At 41.3% G+C, this 27,827-nt stretch overlaps 3 protein-coding genes and 1 long non-coding RNA gene across 4 annotated transcripts in view; 1 reads left to right on the top strand and 3 right to left on the bottom strand.

Moving 5' to 3' along the window:
* Positions 1 to 5,568: 5,568 nt before the first annotated feature.
* Positions 5,569 to 10,945, bottom strand: qrsl1 (glutaminyl-tRNA amidotransferase subunit QRSL1). The gene is made up of 11 exons (XM_058090006.2): positions 10,786 to 10,945; positions 10,425 to 10,584; positions 9,965 to 10,063; positions 9,776 to 9,872; positions 8,869 to 9,030; positions 8,620 to 8,795; positions 8,286 to 8,398; positions 7,438 to 7,630; positions 7,168 to 7,285; positions 6,232 to 6,437; positions 5,569 to 5,971 (listed from the first exon to the last, which is right to left on the bottom strand). The coding sequence occupies exons 1-11, from the start codon at positions 10,807 to 10,809 to the stop codon at positions 5,760 to 5,762; spliced, it is 1,560 nt and encodes a 519-aa protein (XP_057945989.2). The 5' UTR covers positions 10,810 to 10,945; the 3' UTR covers positions 5,569 to 5,759.
* On the top strand, positions 10,921 to 14,407 carry rtn4ip1 (reticulon 4 interacting protein 1). The gene is made up of 9 exons (XM_058090008.2): positions 10,921 to 11,416; positions 11,851 to 12,002; positions 12,183 to 12,251; positions 12,328 to 12,452; positions 12,617 to 12,665; positions 13,201 to 13,337; positions 13,461 to 13,644; positions 13,802 to 13,894; positions 14,142 to 14,407. Exons 1-9 carry the CDS (start codon positions 11,185 to 11,187, stop codon positions 14,265 to 14,267), a joined length of 1,167 nt encoding a protein of 388 aa, XP_057945991.2. The 5' UTR covers positions 10,921 to 11,184; the 3' UTR covers positions 14,268 to 14,407.
* Positions 11,866 to 12,625, bottom strand: LOC144901681 (uncharacterized). Its single transcript, XR_013629732.1, has 3 exons — positions 12,317 to 12,625; positions 12,173 to 12,236; positions 11,866 to 11,983 (listed from the first exon to the last, which is right to left on the bottom strand). It is a non-coding gene; the product is annotated as an uncharacterized LOC144901681 (long non-coding RNA).
* Positions 14,408 to 15,617: 1,210 nt separating the features above from the next.
* The window catches only part of crybg1a (crystallin beta-gamma domain containing 1a), a 31,406-nt gene continuing 19,196 nt past the window's right edge, over positions 15,618 to 27,827 (bottom strand). Inside the window, exons 5-23 of the mRNA XM_078796342.1 lie at positions 24,720 to 27,778; positions 24,545 to 24,590; positions 24,342 to 24,471; positions 24,064 to 24,241; positions 23,281 to 23,420; positions 22,300 to 22,426; positions 22,174 to 22,209; positions 20,833 to 20,990; positions 20,640 to 20,766; positions 20,378 to 20,523; positions 19,269 to 19,395; positions 19,160 to 19,186; positions 18,647 to 18,759; positions 17,831 to 17,963; positions 17,609 to 17,748; positions 17,093 to 17,216; positions 16,852 to 17,010; positions 16,019 to 16,181; positions 15,618 to 15,861 (exon numbers count right to left, since the gene is read on the bottom strand). Coding sequence (XP_078652468.1) covers positions 15,773 to 15,861; positions 16,019 to 16,181; positions 16,852 to 17,010; positions 17,093 to 17,216; positions 17,609 to 17,748; positions 17,831 to 17,963; positions 18,647 to 18,759; positions 19,160 to 19,186; positions 19,269 to 19,395; positions 20,378 to 20,523; positions 20,640 to 20,766; positions 20,833 to 20,990; positions 22,174 to 22,209; positions 22,300 to 22,426; positions 23,281 to 23,420; positions 24,064 to 24,241; positions 24,342 to 24,471; positions 24,545 to 24,590; positions 24,720 to 27,778 — 5,222 coding nt within the window. The 3' untranslated portion in view covers positions 15,618 to 15,772. The remainder of the gene's footprint in view (positions 15,862 to 16,018; positions 16,182 to 16,851; positions 17,011 to 17,092; positions 17,217 to 17,608; positions 17,749 to 17,830; positions 17,964 to 18,646; positions 18,760 to 19,159; positions 19,187 to 19,268; positions 19,396 to 20,377; positions 20,524 to 20,639; positions 20,767 to 20,832; positions 20,991 to 22,173; positions 22,210 to 22,299; positions 22,427 to 23,280; positions 23,421 to 24,063; positions 24,242 to 24,341; positions 24,472 to 24,544; positions 24,591 to 24,719; positions 27,779 to 27,827) is intronic.

The raw sequence follows: 27,827 nt of genomic DNA on the forward strand, positions 1-27,827 counted from the left end.
TGTTTCTGCCGGAAGTAATAATGAAGAGGACAACAACGGAAAGCCAATATGGTCAAAAGTAAGTATTACCAACCGCATTCTAACTTTGTGAGAGCTATCCAATAGATGGCGCGTTTTAGTCACATTCAAGAATCACATAGTGCACTTTTATTGCGTTCAAATTGCATTTTAAGTTGTATTCAAATACTCCCGCTACCACAATTAACTACTTGTAGTATATGGGTGTAGTTTTCAGTGGCTACTATGAAAAATTGCCAAAAATGTGCAACACAGTTTTTGAATTCCAACTCATTCGATTGTGCAAAAAAAAAAAAAAAACGTCTCCGACACTACCTGAACGCATCCGGACCACAAGTAGTCACTTTCAGTGACGTCATCAGGAGGTATAAATACCCCCCCGAATCTTCACTTTCAGCATCTTGTGGTTCGCATACCCACCTGGACCGTCTTACACACCGCCACGGAAAAAAAGAAAATGAAGCTGTACGTTTCCTTCGTGGGTATTCTCCTCCTGGTTCTTCATATTTCAACACAGGTAATTAATGTCATTAAATACTTTTATTTGCAATACAAGCTGAATGAACATTTTTCACTTTGAACAAGTAATCTCGTGGGAAAGTCAGACACCAAGCTAACAGGTGGCATTAATTTTGTAATTAACAAGGATTTTGGTCTTATTTGCTTCTCTGTGTGTTTTACCAAGCTAGGAGGTGTTTTTTTTGTTCGTTTTTTAATGGCACAGTTTTAACGCTTTGGTAAACCTTTTATTCCTAATCTTCATTCTGGAGTTCCCGGGTGAGGGACAATAGTTTTTTGTTTGTTTTTTTTTTTTAACGTTCTGTTGAAATGCATGTTCCAAATCCCTATTAGTTTTTTTTGTCTGATTTTCATTTTTTTTAGAATTTCTGCAAAAACTTATGATTCCACTTATTGAGTTATATTATGTTTTTTTTTTTTATAAGCAAACTAAGCTTAGTGATCCATGTGTTGTAGATTGTCCTCGGGCAAAACACCACGGATGCGCCCATGAATGCAACCGACATGGGATTCACCGTGACCCCGGCCACCACACTCAACATAACCGGTGACAAGAATGCTTGCTCCAGGATCAACACCCCCCTGCTGTTGGCCCTAGCCCTTGCTTTGGTGCCTCTGCTCCATAATTGGTGCTGATGGCCCCGGTGCACTGGACATGCGACTGGACAGCATGAGTTTGATGATCTTTGCCATCTATCTATACACTGGATTTATGCAAGAAGGTCATCTGGAGCCCAACAGGCGCCATCTGGGTTCATGCATACAAGAAAGCTGCTCCTCTTGGTGTCCAGTCCTGATGGTGGGAGTTGTGTAGGGATTGTACTATCACCAGGAAATATTGGTGTGATGTCTGGCTGTAATCTTCGCAACATGACCGGTGGTTCCATTAATTAGAAAGGAAAAAAAAAACACAAGTGATCAAACTGCTAAATTGCAATTTTTGAATTTTGAAAAATGTTACTGCTTTTTAGGTCTTGGAAATTTTGTAAATCAAATAAACATTTTGTCTTGTAACTGACCCTGTTTTCTTGTACACCTCCATAGACGCTACTTTAGTGGTTTCTTTCCTTTGTCTGCTAATGAATTAGGTATTTATGGTGCTCAACTTGGAACCACAGGGCTTCATTACATTTGTCTTTATCTTAACCAGTGAGGTGGCACTGGTGGTCTGCTTGTTCCCAAGTGTAGGTCTTTGGTTTCCAGTTAAATGCTTATGGTAGTTTGTCATCAATATACTGCCAACCAATCTAGTTGGCAGGCCTTTTCCTGTGTTTGACTGATGCCACTGAATTCTGGGTCCCATGGGGAGAGGGGAAAAGTCCTTTTGGGGCCCTTGGACTAAGGTTTAGTACGAACAATCACAACATTGTCTGGGAGCAAGGTCACCATAGCGACAAAGCCAGGCAGCGCATCGCAAATACCAAAGATGCAACACAAAGGAAGCTGTAAGCACCTTTTTACAAAAAAAGATCAATAATTGACTTGAAGCAGGTGAATAATTCATATATTGCCTTCACCTGCTACTAGTGTTTGGGCCTTCTAAAAGGGGGGGCTCTGTCAAAGAGTGACCAGTGGCATTCACCTGCCCCCCACCTTCCCTTCTTGGTCTTGATCTATGCGGGGAATTACATCCCACCCTGATCTCATGACAATGGCTGCATTGTCCGGCTTATCTTCCAAAAGCCAAACTTCATACTGAAAAATCCTGCTCCCCTCATTCCTTTCTCGTACTTCCTGGTGTCAATTTCACCAACATCGCACGTGTCCCCGTCTCTGTTTTTCACACTTTTAAGATGTGCACCACCACTTTTAGAACTTGCAGTGGGCACATTCCTGCAGTGTTGCAGTGACTCTTGAATACCACGAGTGTGGTCAGATAATGGAGACAAGAGTTCACCTTTAGTTGACCGCCAGAGTGTGACCACTTACTGCCCTCTTCCTGCCACTTCGAAACTTGAGCTCAGGTGTGTGTGTGAGGGGGGGTGGAACAAAAGAGATTTAAAAACAAATATTTGGCATTAGAATCTAATGTCAAAGTTAACAAACGTCCCCACCCCATATGCTTCATCTCCTGCTCAGAAACACGGCACACACCGCATGGTAGCCTAGCAAGCACATGGCACAGACCAGAATTGCATTAATGGACACAATGGGGCATTATTTGCATGTGACCCCCCCCGAAAAAAAAAGTTACCATGTCCATCTATATTTTCTTGTCATACTTATGCTAATATACACCTGTGATCAGAGAAACTTACTGAGTTCTATGCAGAGAAAACCAGTGGTGGATCTGCTTGAGTTGAGTTACCACATCCTGTACAGAGAACTCAGGAAACCGAAACCTATAGGATTTATTTCACATTTAAAAAAAAAAACCCATTGAGCTTCCGCATCCGTAAGAAAGTAAGTGTAATTTGTTTTCTTGCTTTGTAATCTAACTGACAAATGAGCAGGTGCAACACAATGGGACTTTTTTTAAACTTGTGAATAACCGTCTTAATTCTACATTATTCACTTGTCACAGTAAACGCTACATCACACACATAATTCATGTTACTCTCAACAGGGGTGATCGGTACTTAATCGGACTGATAATAGCGTGTTATTTATAGCCACAATGAGCTGGGATTTGGAAGTACGATCTTTTACCAAGAGAATGATGGAGATTCTTTTTTAATAAATATAATTTGTTTTCACTGCTGAACACAGAGAAAAGGTTTTATACACTTATTATTCCAGCAAGCATATTAAGGCCAATTATGGCTTCACACGGAGAAATGGGTTAGGGGTTATTTGTAGTGGGAGTCACCAGAGACGAGGTTGTAACACTTTATTTAGCACCTTTCCAGCTCACTAACTGGATGACTGGGCGAATTTCATCTGACACTTCCTATAAAAGGTAACTTCTCTGTGGCGGAATTACTGTAAAAAAAAAAAAAAACAAGACAAAAAGACAGAAAAAATACTGTATTTGTGTATTTAATTTGTGTTGGTCATATACCTATATTTGTCAAGAACTGCTTTATAAAAGCCAGTACTGTACTACTTTTGTGCTTTAACAACAATGATTCATGGTGTCGTTTGTGTTTGCCAGTTAAAGTCCATGATGTCCTGACATTCTGCACGGTGGCCACGGAGCTATGAGTTTGCATGTTCTCCCTGTGCGTGCGTGGGGTTACTCTACTCTGGGTACCCTGGTTCCTCCCACATTCCAAAAATATGCATGCTAGGTTAATGGGCAACTCCAAATTATCCATAGGTATGAAATGTGAGTGTGAATGGTTGTTTGTCTATATGTGCCCTGCGATGTGTATTCCGCCTCTTGCCCAAAGTCAGCTGGGATAGGCTCCAGGATGCGACCCTGAACTACGTTTTTTTTCCCCCTCTTAGGCTGTGATGAAAACATACATACATACATACAGTGAAGAAAATAAGTATTTGAACACCCTGCTATTTTGCTATTTCTCCCACTTAGAAATCATGGAGGGGTCTGAAATTTTCATCGTAGGTGCATGTCCACTGTGAGAGAGATAAACTAAAAAGAAAAATCCAGAAATCACAATGCATGATTTTTTAACAATTTATTTGTGTGATACAGCTGCAAATAAGTATTTGAACACCTGAGAAAATGAATGTTAATATTTGGTACAGTAGCCTTTGTTTGCTATTACAGAGGTCAAACGTTTCCTGTAGTTTTTCACCAGGTTTGCACACACTGCAGGAGGGATCTTGGCCCACTCCTCCACACAGATCTTCTCTAGATCAGTCAGGTTTCTGGGCTGTCGCTGAGAAACACGGAGTTTGAGCTCCCTCCAAAGATTTTCGATTGGGTTCAGGTCTGGAGACTGGCTGGGCCATGCTAGAACCTTGATATGCTTCTTACGGAGCCACTCCTTGGTTTTCCTGGCTGTGTGCTTCGGGTCGTTGTCGTGTTGGAAGACCCAGCCACGACCCATCTTCAATGCTCTGACAGAGGGAAGGAGGTTGTTCCCCAAAATCTCACAATACACGGCCCCAGTCATCCTCTCTTTAATGCAGTGCACTCGTCCTGTCCCATGTGCAGAAAAACACCCCCAAAGTATGATGCTACCACCCCCATGCTTCACAGTAGGGATGGTGTTCTTCGGATTGTACTCTTCATTCTTCTTCCTCCAAACACGCTTATTGGAATTATGACCAAAAAGTTCTATTTTGGTCTCATCTGACCATAAAACTTTCTCCCATGACTCCTCTGTATCATCCAAATGGTCATATGCAAACTTAAGACGGGCCTTGACATGTGCTGGTTTAAGCAGGGGAACCTTTCGTGCCATGCATGATTTCACATCATGACGTCTTAGTGTATTACCTACAGTAACCTTGGAAACGGTGGTCCCAGCTCTTTTCAGGTCATTGACCAAGTCCTGTCGTGTAGTTCTGGGCTGATTCCTCACCTTTCTTAGAATCATTGAGACCCCACGAGGTGATATCTTGCATGGGGCTCCACTCCGATTGAGATTGACCGTCATGTTTAGCTTCTTCCATTTTCTAATGATAGCTCCAACAGTGGACCTTTTTTCACCAAGCTGCTTGGTAATTGCTCCGTAGCCCTTTCCAGCCTTGTGGAGGTGTACAATTTTGTCTCTGGTGTCTTTGGACAGCTCTTTGGTCTTCGCCATGTTACAAGTTAAAGTCTTACTGATTGTATGGGGTGGACAGGTGTCTTTATGCAGCTAACGACCTCAAACAGGTGCATCTGATTCAGGATGATACATGGAGTGCAGGTGGACTTCTAATGGGCAGACTAACAGGTCTTTCAGGGTCAGAATTCTAGATGATACACAGGTGTTCAAATACTTATTTGCAGCTGTATCACACAAATAAATTGTTAAAAAATCATGCATTGTGATTTCTGGATTTTTCTTTTTAGTTTATCTCTCTCACAGTGGACATGCACCTACGATGAAAATTTCAGACCCCTCCATGATTTCTAAGTGGGAGAAATAGCAAAATAGCAGGGTGTTCAAATACTTATTTTCTTCACTGTACATACAATAAAAGTTTCTGATGGCTTTGTCTATGATTTTCTACCATCTCAGCTCCCAGACAGACACACATGTTGAGCTCAAATTTCAGTGGCTGGCTCATCTTTCACCCCTGCCCCCTAGTACTTGTAAAGCTTTCTTTTTATACTTAATTTCAACTTCATAACACAACAGTTTTTTTCTATTTGGACCATCTATTCATCTCTGTCCTCCTGCAAGGTTAAAAGTGAAACTCAAATCCTGCCTGTTGGATTCCTCAAAGTCACTGATGAAGGGAAACCCAACCCTCTGTTCGATCCACTGGGTGACATATAGTAGCTTCTTGTCTTGGAAGGCGGGGCCTATGAGCTGTAAACCAATGGGAAGGCCTCGTTTGGATAAGGAAGTTGGCACAGAAACCGCAGGGAGACCTAGAGTGGACAAAAAGTGAGCTGAAGTACAATTCATGGAAGGGCGATTAGGATCTTAATGGCCGTTACTGGTTTATTTGAAGAGTATTTAACGGAGTACAAACGTCTCAGTGAAGATAATTTCACATCCAACATTCCAACAGAGGAAACTAATAGTGAAGACAGGTATTGTCCCGATTAAAACTACTGACCGAAGAGTAAGATTCAGTGTTTATTCTGCATCTATTATTAAATACACGTACAACGTTCCTTTCTCTCACCTGCCATGTTGGCCGGCGTGGTGAAGACATCATCCTGCGAGCTGCGTGTTCGGTTGTCTTCTTGCATGAAGTCCGAATAACGTGTGGCGTCAGAGAGAGTGGTGGGTGTCAGCAGCACGTCAACACCCGAGCTGAACACGCGCTTGAAATCATCCGCTATTAGCCGACGAACCTTCTGGGCTTTCACAAAGTAGTGCTGGTAGCTCCTGAGAAAGCGGGAATCAAAAGGTTAGAATTGTGGAGACTATTAACAAAAAAAGACATGAAAGTGATGGAAAAGAGGAAAAGACTTTCCTATTTTAGCATTTATTAGCAGGGCTGATACAATGCTATTCACACTCAAGTACATCACTTTTGTTAGGCATTACACTGTTCTCAAATATCTTAATTTCTATTTTTCTATACACAAAATAAGAAAAAAAACAAATTAAGAATAAAGACAATAAATCGATCAATCAATAATAAATAAGTAAAATAATAATAAAACAGCAAATAAATCTGGGAGCAGCGTCGTAACTTAAACAACATGTTTGATGAGATGCTTTATCTTGATGTGTATTTTCCGTTTTATTCCAAATCATTTCCTGCATTTATTTGTACCCAGCGTCATAAGCCTTTAGCTTCATTGCTAATCCAAAGCAAAACAGGGCGGGGTAACAGGGTAGGGTAACAGTATGGGCGGGGCAAAATCATGTTAATTGTGTCCGGTGTGCACATGGCTTTAAGCTGTCATTTCAACATTAAAAACTTTGGTATCAAGGTGGGGGCCTCAAACTAGCGTCTTGCGGGCCGCATTTGGCCCGCGGGCCGCGAGTTTGAGACCCCTGATGTAAAATGTACATCTTGAGAGGACAACAAAAGCACTTTCGCTTGTAAAACACCCCATCCTCATCTTTCTTGGATAAGAAAATACAGAGAACGTTACTGTTATCTTACTGTTTGAGCAGGAAGTAGTTGCCAGATAATATTCTCCCTCGCACAGCATCATTGAAGCCCTCATGTCGGGTGGTAGCATACATGGCCTCAGTGGAGCTGTCTACTTGGCTACGGTGACCTTAACAAGGGTGGATAGGAATGCATGCTATCATGATCATTATAATTACAACCAAACATCTAGCTAGCAATATAAAATACGAAGCCCAAATACAGATTTCCTGTGCAATTCAATGTGTGTGGTGTATATATACGCCACGTTCTGGTTCTTACCGTACTGCAGCCCATCGAAACGGGCCATGTTAGATGCTACCTCAGCACAGCACAGGACGTGGTAACACGCAATGGAATATTGGCTGTGGGGGAGGGACACTTGCTCCACTCGTGCGCCTGCTTTCTCAAACATGTCAGCGACACGGCTCCACTGTGCGACAGTCTCCTCGGATAGTCCCGGGGCGTGGAACTCCTGGACCCAGAGGGGAAGAACACACGGTTTCATTAATATTAGGGGTGTCAAAAGATTAACACATGACAAAATATCTTGTTCAGAAAAACGGTCTCACAGGCACTAGGACTGGGACAATAATAATAATAAATAATAATAATAATAAATGAATGGTCACGGTGGTCTAGTGGTTAGCGCGCAGAGTTTGTGTGGAGTTTGCATGTTCTCCCCAAGCATGTGTGGGTTTTCTCCGTGTACTCCGGTTTCCTCCCACATTCCAAAAACATGCTAGGTTAATTGGCGACTCCAAATTGTCCATAGGTATGAATGTGAGTGTGAATGGTTGTTTGTCTATATGTGCCCTGTGATTGGCTGGCGACCAGTCCAGGGTGTACCCCGCCTCACGCCCGAAGACAGCTGGGATAGGCTCCAGCACCCCCGCTACCCTCGTGAGGAAAAAGCGGTAGAAAATGAATGAATAATAAATGAATGAAAATAATTTTGCCGGCTTCAGTATTGCCATGTTTTAAGTGCCAAAACCTCACATTCCTAAAGACTTGGTTATTATTCTCCTGCTATATTACAGAAAATGGGGTATGGTTGACATTTTTGTGAGAAAAGTCGCTTGGATTTGTATTTCATGACTTCCATGTTGGTATAACAAAATTGAACTAACCTTTGGAATACCAACACAGAGGTTTTTTACGTCAAAATCTTCCAGCAGTTCTGTCGGCGATGGAGGAGGAGGAACTGTTGTGGAGTCTCGTGTGTCGAGGCCTTGGAGGATATCTGTACAAGGTAAAGTAAAAAATCTGTGACATATATAATACATAACTCATAACCACATTGGGTAACTTTATATGTTGAAAAAGATATCACATCAATGAGAAAAAGCTACTGATAATGAATATTTTATCGTGAAATTTAATTAAAGTAAAGCATATTGTACTGATATGACCCTGGCTAATGTACCCAAGTCATATTATGCGTTAAAACAGTTCTTAAACTACCTAAGACAATGGCGGCATCACTGGCTGTGCGTGTCAGAATGCCTGGGACGTCAAAGGAGTTGACCAGCGGTATGAGGCCGTGTCTAGACAGCAGTCCGTAGGTTGGCTTCAAAGCCACAACCCCACAAAGCGCTCCTGGGTTACGAGTAGAACCACCTGTGTCCGACCCTAAAGCCCTGCCAGGAACACCATATTACAAATCGCTCTGATTCACTTTTAATCTTGAGACTGAACCAAGTAAAGCCTCACAGATAGCTGGTGAAGGAGGCCACCGCTGCAGCGCTTCCACCTGAACTTCCTCCGGTGATGACCCAGTCAGTGTCTGGTACCGCTCCTGTTCGCTCATGGTAGGGAGCAGCGTAGCTCCAGGGGTTCCTCACTGGTCCAAATACACCATCAGTACTGCCTGAACTGGGAAACAAAGACTGCTAAAATAAATAAGAGCATCTATCTGTGGCGTTTGGTTGCTACAAAAGCTTCAATGTAAGGAAAATAAACTTCTATAGCAGGGGTCTCAAACTCACGGCCCGCTAGTTTGAGGCCCCCGCCTTGATATGAAAGTTTAATTTGTTTTTTGATTTGCTTATTTATTTTTTCATCTTATTTTGTGTTGAAAAATAAAAATTAACATTAAACATTTATTTAATAATTTAATAATAAATAAAAATTAATTTGTTCATTTGTTTCATTTGTTTTTTGATTTGCTTATTTATTTTTCCATCTTATTTTGTCGAAAAATAAAAATTAACATTAAACATTTATTTAATAATAAATAAAAATTAATTTGTTCATTTGTTTCACTTGTTTCTTGATTTGCTTATTTATTTTCCATCTTATTTTGTGTCGAAAAATAAAAATTAACATTAAATATTTATTTAATAATTTAATAATAAATAAAATTTATTTATAATAATTTATAATAATTCATTATAATTTAATGTTTTATCAGAGCTTTTGCAAAGAACCAAAGCACTGAAAAAGTGGAGGGTATAGCAGAAGCATTGAAGACTATTATATTATATTATATTATATTATATATATATATATATATATATTTTTTTTTTAACCTGAGGCGGCCCAGACCCTAGCTCCAGTGGCCCCCAGGTAAATTGAGTTTGAGACCCCTGTTCTATAGAGAGTACAGCAAAGCTCATACCCCATAGCAAACTCATCCATGTTGGTCTTCCCAAGAAGAACAGCTCCTTGGTCCAAAAGCTTTTGCACCACTGTAGCATTGTACGGTGGCGTATAGTCTGAAACAAAAACAATCCCAACAATAGAGATCATTTAGTACAATTATATGATCAGACACATGAAATAAACTACATTATATGCATTTGTATACCTTTTAACATCATTGAAGCGCATGTTGTCTTGATGTTCTCTGTGCTGAAGTTGTCTTTGACTGCAAAAGGAACTCCATCCAGAGGTCCTTTTAGAGCACCTAAAGAACAGCCCACATGATTGTTATTAATGCGCACACAGACCTCGGTTAACAACACACCGCCATTAATTACTTAAATACTTGCTTTGGTAAATACAATATTTGCATATGTGGGGCTGAAAAATACACAGACGGTCAATGTTTCCCCCACGCTGCCTTCTCCACCTTTTGACCCAGTGTCAAAAAAAAAAGGAAAGTCATCACCATAGAAGCGAAACCAGACATAAAACAACATGCTCTGGCATGCCTGGTATTGTTGAACATGTTAAACTGACAATGATAAATTGCATTTTTGATTACTGTTTCATTTATGGTTTACAAAGGAACTTGGTACAATATGATACACAGATACTTCATTCACCTTGCTGGAGTCTGGTCTCCGCTTCTTGGGCCTGCTTCAGTGCCTGTTCCTCGGTAACCGTGATGTAAGCATTTAGATGTTCTGTTTGCTTGATCCGATTCAGGCACTTCCTACACAGCTCAATTGGAGAAATCTTTCCCTCTCTGAGTGCAACGGAAACCTAGAAAATAAAGTGAACTATCATTGTGGTAAAGTTATACTGTAATTGTAACTGGCCCATGAGGCAGAAAGTAAATATTTTGAATCATAGTTTGTGACAAAGTACATACAAATCCAGTACACACGTTGTATAACTAACATATATCGTAATCATAAAATGTAATTCATAAATGATAAACAACATTAAAAATAAAGCACTTACCTCTCGTAAAGTGAGGTTGAGCATATTTTCGATACTTGAAGGGACATAGTGTCAAATCAACAACCTTCATACGACGTGCGGCACCAGCGGGCTGCCATGTTTGTTTGAAAATTCCTGCAATGCAACAACGCTTTGTTCCATTGGCTCATGATTGAGCAATCTTGGTAACGATTGGTGGAGGGTCTGCGCTCGGGAACTTTCAGGAAGTGGTTGATTTTAGATGAGCAGGTCTTTTTGACAGGACGAATAGCTTAATTTTCGTTCTAGGTGTATTTGCGCGAAAGGAAAATGTTTACAGTAAGAAAGAAGTCGGGTGTTAAAAAACTGTGATTAATTTACAGGTTTAGTCGTCCACTTTCTAAAAGATATTTCATTCATGAATATTTTCTCACTTGAAACATGGCAGTGCGCAGGTTGTTTCGCCGCAACATTTCAACTTCGGCTTTTAGATTTTTCAGCACCTCCAGCTGCTGCAGGACTGTCATGCCTGCATGGGTGATTGATAAATATGGAGGCAATGATGTCTTACGACTGAGCAAAAATGCCAGTTTCCCAGTCATCAGCTACCCCAATGAGGTTATTGTCAAGGTGTTTGCTGCAGGACTCAACCCCATTGACGTTAGCATGAGAGGTGAGTTACAAGTTTTTGCTTTCAATATTCAAATATTGGCTGGCGACCTGTCCGGGTTTTACCCCTACTATCGGCAAAGTCAGCTGGGATAGGCTTCAGCATACTCCTGCGATCCTAATGAGGATAAGCGGCATCAAAAATGAATATTTGTAACGTGGCAGCAAAACAGTTTTGTCACTTCCGTCCACATGCCCGCCTTTTTTATAGCTGTCTCGGGCAATGCCTGTAACATAAGCTCCAAATCCCACATTATTTTAATACTCTGTAACAGGTATTACCTGAGACTATGAAAAGAGGGATTTGTGTGTTTTTTGACCTTGGGCAAAGGTAATATTACAACATTTTTCTCATAAATGTATTCTCATTAATTGCCTTCAAGAAAAGTCGGATTAAAAAAATGCTCCTCACTGAATACAGTACCTGTTCCATGCTAGGTGGTTATGGCGCTGCATCACTGTCTATGAAGAGAGACCCTCTGAACATCAATCAAGCGGGCACGGAGTTTCCCCTCATCCTGGGTAGGGATGTGTCTGGGGTCATCATGGAGTGTGGCCTGGATGTAAAGTACTTTAGAGAAAGGGATGAGGTATAAACAAAGTCATATGTTTATGATAAGACACCTAGTTTGTGATAAGGAATACATACTATATGAACCAGGGCCATATTGTTTTTTTAATCTACAAGATGAATCAGATTGATTCACTGGAATTGGTAAACACATCTTCCAGTTGTTGCTGTCCAATGAAAACCATGTACCTGTATTTAGGTGTGGGCTGCCATCCCACCATGGAAGCAGGGCAGCTTGGCTGAGTTTGTGGTCCTGAGTGCCAACGAGGTAAGGATCATGTTGACGATGTAACAGTAATGGTGTTTTGAAATAAGAGACGTGTGTGTTGGTACCTCACGGTCAGGTGTCCCTCAAGCCAAAGTCACTGAGCCACACAGAGGCTGCAGCCATCCCTTACGTGGCAACCACCGCCTGGTCGGCGCTCGTCAACACAGGAGGGCTCACTAAAGACAACTGTGCCAACAAGCGGTGAGTGAACCCAAACAGATATATATACTTCTTTGTGACTTTGTGATATTGTAGAAAAAGTGTATTAGTACTATGAACCTTTGCTCTCTCAGTATTGTCAGTGATAAAGATAAACAACAACAAAAAACAATGGCTTTTGTTTACCTTTTTCTTCTTCCTCACAGTATTTTGATCCTTGGAGGTTCCGGGGGAGTAGGAACATTTGCCATCCAGGTAAAGAAAGCTACTGATTGCTATATAGTCTTCCCTCGCTCCCTCATTCTATCGCATTAAAACAAAATTTATTAAATACTAAATGATCACTGTTTTGTGGTTGACTATGGCCTGTTACTAATCAAAAATAATAAGACTAGTTATATGTAGTATTCTAGTCGCTAGGCATCAGTAATGTTAAATTGATGACACATGGAGTCAGCCATGTCTTGTCCAACTTGACACAGCTCTCCTCCCATTCCGTGTGGAAATGGTACGTTTTTGGCTTTCACTTTTGTGACAAACGAGGGACGGCTGTACACGTTTTATTGGATGTAGTATATATCTGTACTGTACAGTGGATTTAGCAAAAACGAAGCACAAAGGATTGATACTATTTCAGTTTAAGTTGGAGTAAATTAACTCAAATTGAGCTATAAAATAATCTAAAATAAACCCTCAAAATAGGGTGGAATTGAACTCGGGTGTCCTTGCTGTGTGGCCTGTGTACTAACCTCTGGTCCATCATGCATAAATATTTGTATTTCATTCTAAGATGCTGAAGGCGTGGGGAGCCCATGTGACCGTCACATGCTCCCAGAATGCCGAGCGGTTAGTCAGGGACCTTGGAGCAGAACATGTAGTGGACTACACAAACGGACCTGTCGAGGTGCCACTTGCCGCACTGGAAAAGTGAGAGACTCCCATGAAAGCACACATATTCAAGAGAATTTGGCTCTTCCCTCTATTCTATTATCCCCCTCTGAAATGACCCCTCTCTTCATCCCCATCATCCTCCTCCTCGTCATCATGAAGGTTTGACCTGGTCCTGGATAATATCGGGGGCGACACCGAACGCTGGGCACTGAATCTGCTCAAGCCTTGGAGTGGTGCCAAGTATGTCACCCTGGTTACCCCCTTTCTCCAGAACACTGACACCCTGGGGGTCGCTGATGGGATGTTACAGACGGCTGCTACTGTGACCAGCAAGGCTCTGAAGGTAGGAAAAGGCTATTGTATTTTAATATAGACTTTTTTTTTACACACAACATGACGTTAAAAACATGTTAATACTATTTACAAACCTTGTTTCTTCACATAATACCTCAAAGAGTACCATTTTAGTTTAGTCTTTATGACTTTTGACTTTGTTACAGCACCTTGTTAAGGGGGTTCACTACCGCTGGGGATTCTTTGCACCAAGTGGTCCAGCATTGGATGAAATCAGGGATATGGTGGATGCAGGACAGGTATGAATCACTCACTTTGATTGCAACATACATAAAGAAAGATGTGGCATGGCAGTACCATTTGTCCATTCTGAGAGGCAAGCATATGATATTGTGCATAATAAAACATATACAAATTATAGATTACTCTGCTTGTTGTTCATATAAATTTGTAGTTACAGTCCAGATATTTTATTATGGATGCAAGTATTATATTTGTCAGTTTATGGATGCATGACTCACACTTCCTGTGTTGGCTCCTTGTCAGATCCACGCAGTAGTAGAAGAGACCTTCAATTTCTCACACGTTCGTCAGGCCTTCGAGAAGATGGAGAAGGGTCACGCCCGAGGAAAGACTGTAGTCCAAATTAAAACCGGGACAGACAATGTGTAGCACTAACAACGATGGATGAGGTCACTGAAGTCTCATCGTGTTTGACTTGACTGATGAAATTGTGTTAAAGACTATTTAAACTTGATATATGCTTGAAAATAAAACAGCAATTTGTATTTTTACCACTACACAGTCTATGATAGATTATTATACATTAGCATTGAGCAACAGTTTTAATTGCAGCTTCACATACATGGTGATAGTGCAACATCCACTGATCCAAAACTCATTAGTGGTGACCAGAGCCAGCTGACCCATTAGGCAAGGCTATATAGGCAAATGCTAAAGGCACGGTGGCCTCCAGGAGGCGCCAAAAATCAGGAAACAAATCCATGCATCCACTCTCACCCAGGTTGGGACATGGTTCTGACCTACAGTAAATACTAATACATTGTCATACAGTGTTACCTGGTGACTATACGCACAAATACACCTGTTATTCCCATCCATTTTCTATGGCGCGAATCCTCACTAGGGTGACAGGGGTATGATGGAGCCTATCCCAGTTGGCTTTTGGGCGAGAGGCGGGGTACACCTTTGACTGGTTGCCAGCCAATCACAGGGCACATATAGACAAACAACCATTCACACTCACATTCATACCTATGGACAATTTGGAGTCACCAATTAACCTAGCATGTTTTTGGAATGTGGGAGGAAACCCACGCACAGCGGAGAACATGCAAACTACAAGCAGAGAATCGAACCTAGGTCTTCCCGATCTCCAATATACTAACCACTCACTCATCGTGCGGCCACACCTGTTAAACATCCAGTATAAATAAAAAGGACTGTTTTCACCCACCACAGTTGCTGAAGCAAGCTTAATCTAATCTGTTGTTGAGGTGGCCACAGCATGGTTAGCTTGGTTTTTACACTGGATGTTCTTCCTGATGGAACCCTTTCATTTCTTCGTCTTGGGACCAGCACTGGACATCTCCAATGGCTGGGTGTTGGGGCTTTGGCAGGGAATCAAAGATGCATACTTTGCAGGAAATTGGGCATCGTTTTACATGCCTAAAATGATACAACAGAATAGAAAGAGTAGTGTCTTTTATGTTGACATATTTACAACAGATGAAAAGAGCATGACTTAAAATGAACAACCTTAAGCACAGTGAGTGTTAAAACTGTCAAAACAGTGTCAAAAACGGAACATGAATAGCAAATCTTAGGAGTGTAGACTTCATCACACCCATCAACATGAGGAAATAACACCGTGTATTGGAAAAGTACCATAAAGTAGAGAGAGGAGGTTTGCAGCATTGAACCAGGGCTGACAAGGCACTATACTGTATGAAATGAATATCTATAAGACTAAAAAAAACAAACAATACGCATCCAATCAAGTAGAAGTATTAAGTTAACATTTAATGAAAAACCAGAACACGGTGACCCTCCTTAACAAGGGTCCAAATGCTACAAGAGTGCAGAGTGTTTGTGCAAAGTTCCACTCAGAGCCTGTCTGAGTGGTGGGAGTCCACGCCAGAAAAGGGTCGCTCATGTCACAAGATCTCCAGTGTCCATCTTTGGTTTGTTTTTCCCTCCTCAAACGTGTTGAGGATCACTTGGTTCTTGTCGTACTGATGACCTCCTGTGACACACACCATAACTTTAGTATGTAAAGAATGTAATGAAAATATGCCATAGAAGGTCATGGAGTGTGCAACTATCTGTAGGGAAAATAATGATGCAAAGAAAAGCGATCCAAATCCATGTGAAAATGGTACATAAAGACAATGAAGTCTGACCTTTGACCTCTAAGACCAGGTCCGGTTGAAAGTGGCTGCGTACTAGACCATCTGAGGTGATGTTCCACAGCTGGTTGTCTTTGCCTCTCTCCGGTGACACACACAGTCGACTGCCTGCCATCACCACGTTGCCTGTGGTCTCCAGGCAACAGTCCTCTGCCAGCTGGAAGTAAATAGGAAGTAGTGCACTGAGGTAAGTTATTGACGATCTGATTCCTCAACTACATTGAGGCAAACTAGATTACTGTACACAAGTATGAAAAATATGGCCAACATCTGTTTTGTGGGTTTAACCATTTCTGGGACACCCGTTGCATCAGTACAAAAGACATCCGGCTGAAAAGGGAAAGACTAAAATAACTCTAATGCTATTTCCTGCTAACACAATGAAGTTTAAAAAGAAAATGCTTTTCCAATACACTTTCAAATATTGAATAATTGTGGGATTTTTGTTGTAGTGCTTGAAATGATCACTAGTTTGCAACAAATCTGACTAAATACTGTCATTAACAAAAATATTAAACATGCATAAACCTGTAGCTTAGTCATCACATCCATTGTTCTGGTTGATTGCAAAATACATGACTTTAATGAGATACATTAATTTTGCTTGTGCAACTTGAAAGTATGAAGACCTATTCTCTTTCAATAGCAAGTACTGGACTGAATCAACCAGTGGCACTGGAAAAGCTTGAAAAGTGCTTGAATTTGATTTGGCATTAGAATTTGTCTTTATGGAAATCTGCTAAGTCGAAGGTCTTGAGCTTTAACAGCATTGCTAGTCGTTGTCTAATATATGAATGTATATCATAGTGTATACTGTAGATATGCACCTTGCAGGTAAGCTGTCCATCACGATAAAGCCAGATTTGCTCCACACCATCCGTGTCCTCCACAGCATGCACCCTCATCAGCTGGATATCTTCCAGAGCCCCCATCAATGACATCACACATCCCGTCTCCTTATTCCGTAAGCGGATACAAATCTGTTTCTGTTGGTCAGAAGCATCAGCAACATTTAAAAAAAAAAAATTCAAATTATTTTCATCCAGAGAGCACTGCCTGCTTTCATACCTGCAATAAAGGACGCAGTGATCCGATTCCTTTCCACCCGCTGAACTTGCACCAGTCAACCACTTGTCCTGGCTGGAGCAGAAGCTGTCGACCGCGGTAGTTGCTGCCTTCATACAAAACCCACCTGTAAGATATATATACTAGCTTAAGATACTGGACTATGTGCGAATAGTGACAACTTTTTATTTAGCTGGGCTCCCCCATTAATAGTTCCTCACATATTCAGCACAATTATTACTTTTAATAAGCCAAGGCAGATGCTGCCATGCTTAAGCTCAGCTCGCACCATTTAACAGAATGTCATGGGGCCCTGTCAGAACCTTAGCAGGATCAGGAACATTAAAAATCCTTTGGAATGCTCTCCTTTACTGTTTCTCACCTTTGCAACAGATTTCAGATCCTCATATTTGTCAGTTAATGTATATACCAGTAAACAAGCAATCCTAATCCATACAATTGAAAACAACCTTCCAGTACATACAATATACGTACATAAAGAACTAGTTGAGTACGTACTTTCCTCCTTCCACCACCAGGGAGCGTATGTGAGCCTCCAAGCCTGCCTGGTGCAGGTTCACGGCCCCATTCGTCAGCACCGCCCTCCGCCCTCTACAACCTAACTTGCTGAACAGCAGAATGGAGGGCATGGACAACTCCTAAACAACAGAGCTTCATTACTCACATGAAGGATGACACAATCCTTCAACACACGTGCATGCAAACACACGCAGTACTCACATGCCCGGTGGTCTGCATGGAGCGGACCCTCATGTCTGAGGACAGGAAGCCCATGAACTCAGTGTCGGGGTATTCTCCTTCCTCAAGCAAGTACATGTTGTCAGTGAAGTTTTCTCCTTCATATGCAATCCAGCTGACAGAGTGAGACAAAGGTGCATTATTGTAATGAAGGTAAGAGTTTAGTTTATGCTCAACAACATTACAATAAGGAAGATACAATATTATGGTTACACTTGCAATTAATTGTACTGAATTGAAGGTTTTTAAGGTGTGAATCCCTGTCGGGCCATCCTTGTGTGGGGTGAGTGTGTGGGTTTCTTTACGTACTCAAACGTCCTCCCATATCCCAAAAATACATATGTTTGGTTAAATGGAGAATGTGATTATGTATGGTTGTTTGTCTCTATGTGTCATGTGACTGGCAACCAGTTCGTTCCAAAGTCCGCCGGGGTATGCCCCAGTTCACCTGTGACCTTGAAGAGGACAAACGATGTAGAAAATAAATGAATGAATGAATGCAAGTAAAGGTGGTCTGTTTGTCAACTGGTGTTTGACTCCAGTCTCTACTGGAGTAATACTGGTACTACTTCAGATACTATATGTTCATTTTGTCTGGGGATTTACCTGGTCAATACCATCTTTATGCTTAATGACGGTTCCAACAGTCAAGCGATTGAATGTTTAGCACATAGTGTAATCTTCCGTGGCACACTAAGCAGTAACTGGTTCTCTGGCAGGTGTTTTGTCTTTATAAGTCGTGATTTTCGTGTTTAATACAGACTGTATTAAAATTATTAAGATCTGTTGCTACAGTACCTGCCAGCCAAGACTTTACAGGACCTGGTCACAAAGTCCGCATCAAGTGTAGCCATACTGTCCTCCAGGACCACCAGCTTCCCCTGGAAGTTGGGCTCAGAAAACAGCTTCACCTGGACAGCAATACAGCACACAATTTAGGGGGGTGGTTACTTCCTATGCATGTGGACCACACTGATTTGAGCCTTGTACGATGCTCACACACCCCGGTGGATGAAACATACATGAAGACATTTTGGATAATTCTCAGCATTATGGGGACAATTCGGGTGAGGCCCTTTTCTGCTCTAGCATTCATCACAGTACACAAAAGCAACTGTAGAATTAAGAATACAGTAGAACATTGTGCGCCGTAAGGGACGTGTGACCTCACAAAGGTTCTTCTTGATGAATGGGGAAAAATTCCCACAGACTCCGAAATAGTGTAGAAAGAATAAAAGCTGCTATAGCTGCAACTTTCGATATGAATTTCATATTTTCTGATGCTGTAAAGGTCAGGAGAAGTCTGCATACCTTGAACTTTGACTCTATCCCTGTGTCCTGTAAAACAAGACAAGAGGAGAAATGATTACAATGACTGTAGGATTCTGAACAACTAAATCTGTCCAGGAGTTGATCTAACATTGAGGATTGGTTGGATGGATGCAATTTGGAAGGTCTTGGCGTCCCAGTCTTCTGGACATGTATACAGGCCTCTCTCCAGGATGTAGAGCTCACCGCTGAATCCAGGATTTTGAAATGCCACCCAACTGCCACAGAGGAAGGTTCACAATTAGTAGCATTATGAAGAAAACCCTCACTCTCGTAAAAAAGAAATACAGTGATCCCTTGTTTATCGCAGTTCTAGAGCCGACCCGAAGTGACTTTCTGAGAAGTTGGATTCCTGGTTTCTAAATTAAATAAGGTTTTAACATTATTAGAGCTCTCCAGACATGAAATAACACCCCTATAGTCACCTTTACACACGTATTACCCAATATAAATTGTCTTTCACTTGTCAGGAGCAACTGGGGGTTCAGTATCTTGCCCAAGGATACTTCGACATGGGAGACGATCACTACACCACCTGAGCCATGCCGCCTCAACGCCCCAATTTTGACTAATATCAGGCTGCATTCAACAACAAAACATCATAGCATATTTATTTAACATATTTACGCATATGTATTCATACAATAAAATAAATGTGTACGCCACCTTAGAATGATGAAGAAATAATAAGCTAAATTACACTCAGCCAAAGAAACAGATCACTTTGTTTAAAGAAATTAGAAAAATGTCAATAAAAAAAGTGTGATGTTGACAGTAGATGGCTTGGGTATCTGCAATATCGGGATTTCCTTTCCCATTGGTATCAACAATATTCAGCCTCAGGAGTAGAAACCTATTCTCATCTACAGGAGATAATGTCATGGGGAGATCAGTTACACTATCTTATTTTCACCTGCATCCTCAGGGGACGTTTGTGTGAACCATCAAGGTGTGTCAGGTATTCTCTCATGTCAGTGAAGAAACCTTTAGTCATGTTTGTAAGATGAGCGGCACACACCTCAAACGGTATGGCAGGTTTAAACACAAACTGATTTCTGTCCTACGACAGTGGACCATAAAGTGAAGGAGAGTCAATATGGTCTAGTTAGTATAATGGAAGACGGAAAGCTTTGTGTTCACAGTGTATATGACAATGTATAGAAATGTTCTTTGCCTCTCGTAAAACAAAGAGATACTCACACTCCACTCAGAACGTTGATAGACTGGGTTTTGGTACCCTGGCCGACCTCCTCCATATTGATAACGGGACCCATCAGGTCCACACTGAGGCCCAGTGCATCCATGTTGGGCTCACTGAACAATTTAATGTGCGGAGACAGGAAATCCTGTGGGAGATAACACAAAAAAGGGTGAATAAAATAACTAGAATTAAGAGAATAAATCAAGATGATGTAGTTTTTGTGATGTCGTTACAGAAAAAATTAGCAAAAATCAAGCTTACTGTACAAATGGGCCGCAGAGAGAGGAGACCATCCTCAGCTCCACCCCAGTCACTACAGTGAGGATACTCCCCTTCCTCCAGGATGTACTGTTGACCCTCAAAGTCTGCCTCTTGGTAGCCAACCCAGCTACCAAACACAAAACAATATTCAGGCATTGCAGACAAATCAGAATCCATGAACTCTAATACTCACAGACCACCGAGTATCTTGAGGGACCCCACTGCAGAGGTGGTCTTCTTAGTTTCACATCGACTGTCTGGTTCATCTCTCTCTTCCTCACTCAAGTTGTACAAGTCACCATCCACTTCTAAACACGCTCCCTCAAAATTAGGCTTCTCAAACAGTAGAGCCTGAAAAAGCCAAAAAGGAAGGAATGAACATGCTAGTCTGCTAGTTTACACAGTTCCATTTTCAATGGAAAACCTGAGCAGACAAACATGCAGTCGAACACACAACTACAAGTACTGGGTGGCAGTAGCAGTAATAACATCCCTCCTCCACAGTTTGCATTAATTTATCAAATATGTCAAAAAGTCATGTGTTCTTTAAATTTCAGTAAACCTGTACGGACAAGCAGCACAATTTAAGCCCCATGTTAATGATTCACAGCTTGAGAATTCTGCATGATCATGCTTCCTGTCAAATGTCTATTGCAACAGGTATGGTGCTCTAAAAATTAGGGATTATTGTAGTTTGTATGCATAATATTTATTATGTCATATAGAGAGTGAAACACATAGTTTAATGTAAACAGATAAACCCATGTTTATGGAATATGGCTCGCTATTAAAGATATTACTTTAAAGGTATGATAGTCAGCATATTCACATGTACAGGACAAGGATGTGAGAGTTTATGCTTGTTAAGTTACACAACCTGACTTGGATTGGATTGTCTTCATGATTGTCTTATATTTAACCACAAAGCAGAATTTATTACTAAATATACTATAAATGTTGGATTACAAGCTGCTACCTTTATCACACACTTTGGATCCTGTGATTCAACCAGTGACGCGGCTAAATTATGGCTAAAAGAACTACAGTTGCTATGATAATTAGAGCGCAGATTCAGCAAGTAGTGCAGTAGTGAAGTGGACACAAATATCATGTTTACGCAGTGATCATGTTTTAATCTGACAAATCTTTAGTATGTTTGATCAAGTGTAGAATTACTACTGATTGGTCCGTGGCAGCTGTTGCACTCTAATGAAAAAAAGTATATGTCTCATGCCTTGGAAATAAAGAGTGATGCTGGGAACACTTAGTGTAAGTAGTAGGATTGCAAGGTTTATAATGTGCCTTTCTGTGTAAATACCGTATTTTTCCGCATTTTCTCAAAAAGACGGTATCGCGTTTTACAATGTGGACATCTGCTGCTTATCGACATGTATGGCCTATATACTGTATGTATTTAATAAAATAAAACACTTATTTGGTGGTTGTGGGTTATATTTAGGTGCACTCCGAATTTATGGTTTTCGGCACAATCAAAACCGCGATGTGGTGACGGACAACTTCAATACAAACAAACCTTGACTTCTTTGGGATGTTCCACCCGTATTGCTCCCTGAAAAGAAACAGAAACAGCGATAGAATAAATACAATACACAAAATAACAACAATGTGAGACCATATATCACATATTTAATTGACTTACTATCCGGAGGGGCCTGAGTGAGCCAACAAACGGCTGAGGGAAACCCCAGGATTGAGGGCAGGGAAACTCGCCCACCTCCAGCACTCCTAAAAACCCTCCAAAGCCAGGGTCACTGTACACAAGCCAGCTAAACATACACAGACACAAGAGAAAGTATAAAATTACCAAGGTCAATATACGGCAGTAACTTTTGGTATCATCATTAAATCTGTCCAAACAAATGTACCATTAGTGTAGCAGGCATTAGAAGTGAAGAAACAAGGGTGGCCTAATAATGTTTTCTAAGACTATGGCAGTGTTGATCATGACTCTTTACTCCAGTCGTACTCGAAGTAGTAACAATGCTATGCTCAACCTGGTAGACCATAAACAGAATGATTTTCTTGCATTCAACCGTCTTCTTTCTCTTTGGGCTTTTCCCTTCAGGGGTCGCCACAGCAAATCGATCTCCTCCATCAAACACTGTCTTCTGCAGCTGTCTCTCTCATACCAACTACCCTCAAGTCCTCCTTCACTACATCCATAAACCTCCTCTTTGGTCTTCCTCTATACATCCTACCTCCTACCTCTAAATGTATATTTTATATTTAATATATTCACTATCTCTCTTCTGGCCATGTCTGAACCATCTCAGGCTGGCCTCTCTGACTTTATCTCCAAGGCCTCTAACATGTAATGTCCCTCGGATGTACTCGTTCCTGATCCTATCCATCCTGGTCACTCTCAATGAGAACATTAGCATCCTCATCTCTGCTCCCTCCAGTTCTGCTTCCTGTCTTTCCCTCAGTGACACTGTCTCTAGACCAGTGGCAAACAAATACAAAGCAAAAAACTAACTGAAAGAAAGAGTCTTTTTACAAAGCGGTTCTGTCTGTATTTTTCCAAATTGGCATGTGTGGGTAAATGTAAGTAAATAATGCATTAGTGAGAATTACACCCCCCAGTGAGACAGTTTCTGTTACGCAAGCGACATCAACTTACACTCCAGAATGGACCTTGATGGAACCAGTGGCCTGTGGGATCCTATAGGAGCCAATTTCCACTGTGTCGTCACAGTAAGATGACATCCTTCCCAAGCCATTAACTTCTGTGAACAGGTCGATTCTTGGTTTGCTGTAGTCCTGCAGCACATAGGATAATACATTGAATTTTCACACAGGAAGCTAACTAAACCTTAAATAGCAAAATTCAAGCAAACAAATGTTGTAATTGTCAACATGTAAAAGATGTTGAGGAATGAATTATCAGTAATACATATGGAGAAGGTTTAGAATTAAATAAGCTCTGCTTCTTCTTACTGCTTTTCAGACATGTTGTGATGTTCCTTGAATTGACTTATTAACCATGTCTGAAAGAAATATGTCTGTGCATAACACATGAATACCAAAACAAAATGTTATCTCCTTCATCCATATTGACAACTGTTTGGACATTTTTGAGGGTTGAATGCTTTAAAACTTGAGTTTACTAATTGTGTTCATAGTTAGACATGTACAAATTATCTATTTCAGAAAATGTCAAGTGAGAAGCATTGTTTGGTCAATGAGCATGCACAAAATAATATTGTTTTGTTATCGTGGCACATTTATCATACTGTAAAAAAAACTGAAATAAAAACCAGAAAACACCATATGAAAGATATTTCAAGGAATGCACTGCTAAAACAATTATTAATTATAATTTCTTTGTGAAATTTAAAGTGGTGAACCGTATGTACAATACGAATGCAGTGAGGCTGATTTGCATGTTTATATAGCAACTTACCTTTACTGCCAATCGAATAGAACCAATGATCATGGGTGTCGTTGACACAGGCTGACCCTTCTCATCCATGGTCATGGGGGCTCCATCGTCTGCCCACATGTTTACTATATGATCTGTTTGACCTTCCTCAAGGGCAATGACACGACCCTGGAAGCTCTTGTTTTCATACAGGAGCCAACTAAACAGAGAATTGCAAAAAAATGTATTTAATATGAGTACATAATAGATGAATCAACTTATGACCAAGAATTTAGCTATTTAGCCATTACACTGCTTACCATCCTCTGATGACTTGCACGAAGATGACAGGTGACAGTTTCATCGCTGTGGCATCCTCGACATCACAGCAGAGTTCATACACGTTGTCTCCAAACTCCTCATGCTCGTGTATGAACATCTGGATCACAACACATTACAACTTGAAATGACAGCACTGGTTTGATTATGTGTGGAGATAAATGTGATAAAAATCTATAGCAACATCTTACCTTTCCGGGTCTTTTGTGAAACCCTCTCTCCACACGTGTCTGGAAGAAAATGTCATAATATGAACACACAGCAGAGCCAAAGTTTTGAGGTTGTGTTCAACTGTTATGTATAAATAACACAATACAATCCTGAAGCAATGAGATTGAAGCACCCATTCAAATGCTCACCTTGGACTTTTTCTTTCGAGGAGGAGTCTTTGGGATGTATTTGCTGGGTGGAGGTAGCACAGCATTACTGACTTTAGGCATCAAAGTCTGATCCATAGCACCACGTCCGTCAGAATTCTGTGTTGTTTTGGGTGCCTCCGACAGGTCCTGGGCAACCTCACTCTGTCCCTCGTCTCGGAGGTTTTTCTCCTGATGATCAGTCAGTTTCATTTGTGGGAATGAAGGCAGAGGAGGCGCGGCGGGACAAAGTGTTGACTCACTGGCTGTACCATTACCACTACCCGCAGCAGCGCCTGCGCCTGCGCCTCTCCCCGTCGCACCCTTCCTATCTGATTCAAGTTCAGGAAAGGTTGTTTCCTGTTTTCCAAGCGAAGGCAAATTGTGCTGTTGTTTGGATGAAAAAGTGTCATTTGGGTCAGAGGCTACTTTTTCCTTTCTCGTCTTACTGGAGCGAGGGGAACTCAGTAAGCTAGAGAGGATTGATATCCTTTGTAGTCGGGATGTTGTCTTCCCAGGCTGCTCGCCATTGTTCTGCTCCATCTTTGCCCCCTGTTGGACTTCATCTTTTCCTTTTGTCTCATTTTCCTCATTACATGAGGATGTGGAATTGTTTGCTCCGTGGGGGCTTTCCAGGGTCCGCCCTTCCCGCTGAGCTGCTTTTTGTTTTAGCACCATTGCAGGAGAAGGGTCCTTTAAACCTTTTCCTTTCTTTTTCAAGCCAAACTGGAATTGTTCAGGGTCAAATGTTGTCTCAAAATGATCCTCCATAATGGGTGGCATAGCGAAAGGGGGAGATGGGGACTTCATACGGGGGTGCTTTTTAAGAGGCACCGAGAAAGGAATGCCTCCTGCTTTAGTGCTCCTGATGAAATCATCCAATTCATCATGCTCACTAGGCGAGGCATCAGGGCGCTTTCTGTTGCCCTTTTTGTGTTTGAGATGATGTTCCACGTCTAACCAGCTGGATGGCGTCTCCTTCTTTGTTTTCTTTTCATCATTTTGATCAGGCAAGGAATCCAATATTTTAGTGGATTTTGTTTTTTGATCTCCATCCTCCTGTTTGAGGTTCTGCTGGGCAGCCATCATCTTCTCACCCTCTTGGCTCAATATTTCCACTTTGATATCAGACACAGTATGTTCTATTTTACTGGTGGACAAACCATCTTGTGCCATGACGTCTGATTTAGCTTGAGTTACTTCTTCCATACTGTTATTTGATGGCTCTGATTCAGCAGCCGATCCCTTTGCTTGATCATCAATTTGATCTTGTTTTGCTACTTTACTCACAGACTTTGTGTCTTCTTTGTTGCAAACCTGAGTGATGGTTGTCCCATTGGAACTTTTCAACAATGTAGCCTTTGTTTCACTATCTTTAGTCAAATCAGGTGTCTTCATTTCAACATGACTGGGTTTCTCCCGATGGTCATTGTTACTCCTGGCTCCCTCAGCATTGGGTAAAGGTTCCAGTTGTTCTTTATCTGTTGCTTTCATCTGCTGCAGAGGTTCTGTAATCTCGCTTGGGGCCTCATCCTTCACAGAATCCTCAGTATGTTCTTTAGAATTCACCATCTTGATTGTACGATCACAGACTACTGCACTTATTTTATTTTGTTTCTGAGATTCACTCTTCTTCTCTTTCGGGGTGTTTACTGTTTGTGTTTTCTCTTCTGAAGCTGGCAGTACATTTTCCTGATCTGATGTTACATTACTTGATTCCTTTGGTTTCTTTGCATCGTCAGTGCTTAGGGTCTTGAGCTCACCGCTGGAGTCATCGGGCATCAATGAAGCATCATTCAGCTTTTCACTTGACTTGGATTCTTTCTCCTCTCTTTCAGATTCTTCTGCTTGTAAAATAGTCTCTTTGTCCAGATGACATTCAACATTCTTGGGGGCCTCACTAACAGCTTTAGTGTCTGTGTCTGTTGTCGCTGCTGATTTCTGGTGAACCTCTTCTTTACTTTTCTCTTCTCTTGCAGTACTTTTTATTGAACATATGGCAAGTGCTGAGAGGAACATGTTATTTTCTGGAACTTGCTTTTCAAATAATTCACAATTCTGCATTTTATTGGGAGTATTTAAAGAAATGGATGGTGTGGTTAAAACTGATTGATGGCCCTTTGATGCAGATTCCATGAGACAGACATTTGCATTTTCTTTAGATGTGACTGTAACTGATGGTTGGACGGAACCACCTTCTTGGTGAGACGTCGTAATGCTGTCACACTGAATTGTGTCACCCAAGACAGGTTTCACCGACTGTGGTTCTGAAGCCCCTTTTTCCTGATTAAACTCCACTTCTGCGTTAGTTGGAAGCTGGGCTGTCACTGAAATGAGTCCTTTGTCCTTTACATTTTTGGACATCTCTGGTGTTTGCAGTTCCAGGGTAGAACTGTCACCTTGTAGATGACATTGTACATTTTCAGACGATGTTTCCAATATCAGCTGTTGCGGGACATCATGTGCCTCTATCTGCCCGTTTGTCTTCGCACCGCGTGCCTCTTTGGCCAGCGATACATTAGCTGTCACTGCTCTTAGTGCTTTACCTTTGTTTTCAAGTTTTACTTCAACAATTGTTTTCTTTTTATCAAGGATTACTTGTTTTGAAATGTTTTCTTTAGGACTACTTGGGGCCTCTTCGGCCTCCTGCACCTCGGTCCCTTTCTCTTTGGTTTCATTGGTATCTGATTTACATGCCATTGTCTCACTGGGTTTTTCGTTTTGAGAGACAGACTTAACGTCACATGTACCATCAGTGGCACTGCCTTCAAAACAGCTTGTAACAATACTATCTGTTGGTTTGACAACAGTCTCTGTGTTTGGCAAATTGTCAGTTGGGGTATTTTGAAGTTGTTTGGATCTAACATTGTTGGAGCCCCTTTGGCTCCTTGTAGGGAGCTTGCTTGGAGATGAAGGAACAGAAGTGTTCGATGGAATCTTTAGGTGTTTTGTTTTGTGGTTAGAGTCTTCTTTATCTTGATTTGTGACAATCGGTGTGTCATTATTGTCAATGCTGAGGCTTGTCTTTGAGATGTTTCTCAAAGGTTTAAGTGATGGGATGCCTGTTGGGCGCACACACAAACACAAAAATCACCTTCACAAAATGACAAT

The sequence above is a fragment of the Doryrhamphus excisus genome, linkage group LG14, assembly GCF_037039965.1.
Source record: "Doryrhamphus excisus strain RoL-2023G ecotype Guam linkage group LG14, RoL_Dexc_Guam_v1.1, whole genome shotgun sequence".
NCBI lineage: Eukaryota > Metazoa > Chordata > Actinopteri > Syngnathiformes > Syngnathidae > Doryrhamphus > Doryrhamphus excisus.

Coding starts and splice junctions, on each gene's coding strand:
- qrsl1 (XM_058090006.2), bottom strand. CDS start 10,809: ATGCTCAACCTCACTTTACGAGAG. Junction 7,286..7,437: donor TTTCGATGGGCTGCAGTACG/GTAAGAACCAGA, acceptor ACCCTTGTTAAG/GTCACCGTAGCCAAGTAGAC. Junction 5,972..6,231: donor CACGCCGGCCAACATGGCAG/GTGAGAGAAAGG, acceptor TGTCCACTCTAG/GTCTCCCTGCGGTTTCTGTG.
- rtn4ip1 (XM_058090008.2), top strand. CDS start 11,185: ATGGCAGTGCGCAGGTTGTTTCGCCGCAACATTTCAACTTCGGCTTTT. Junction 11,417..11,850: donor CATTGACGTTAGCATGAGAG/GTGAGTTACAAG, acceptor GTTCCATGCTAG/GTGGTTATGGCGCTGCATCA. Junction 13,645..13,801: donor TGACCAGCAAGGCTCTGAAG/GTAGGAAAAGGC, acceptor ACTTTGTTACAG/CACCTTGTTAAGGGGGTTCA.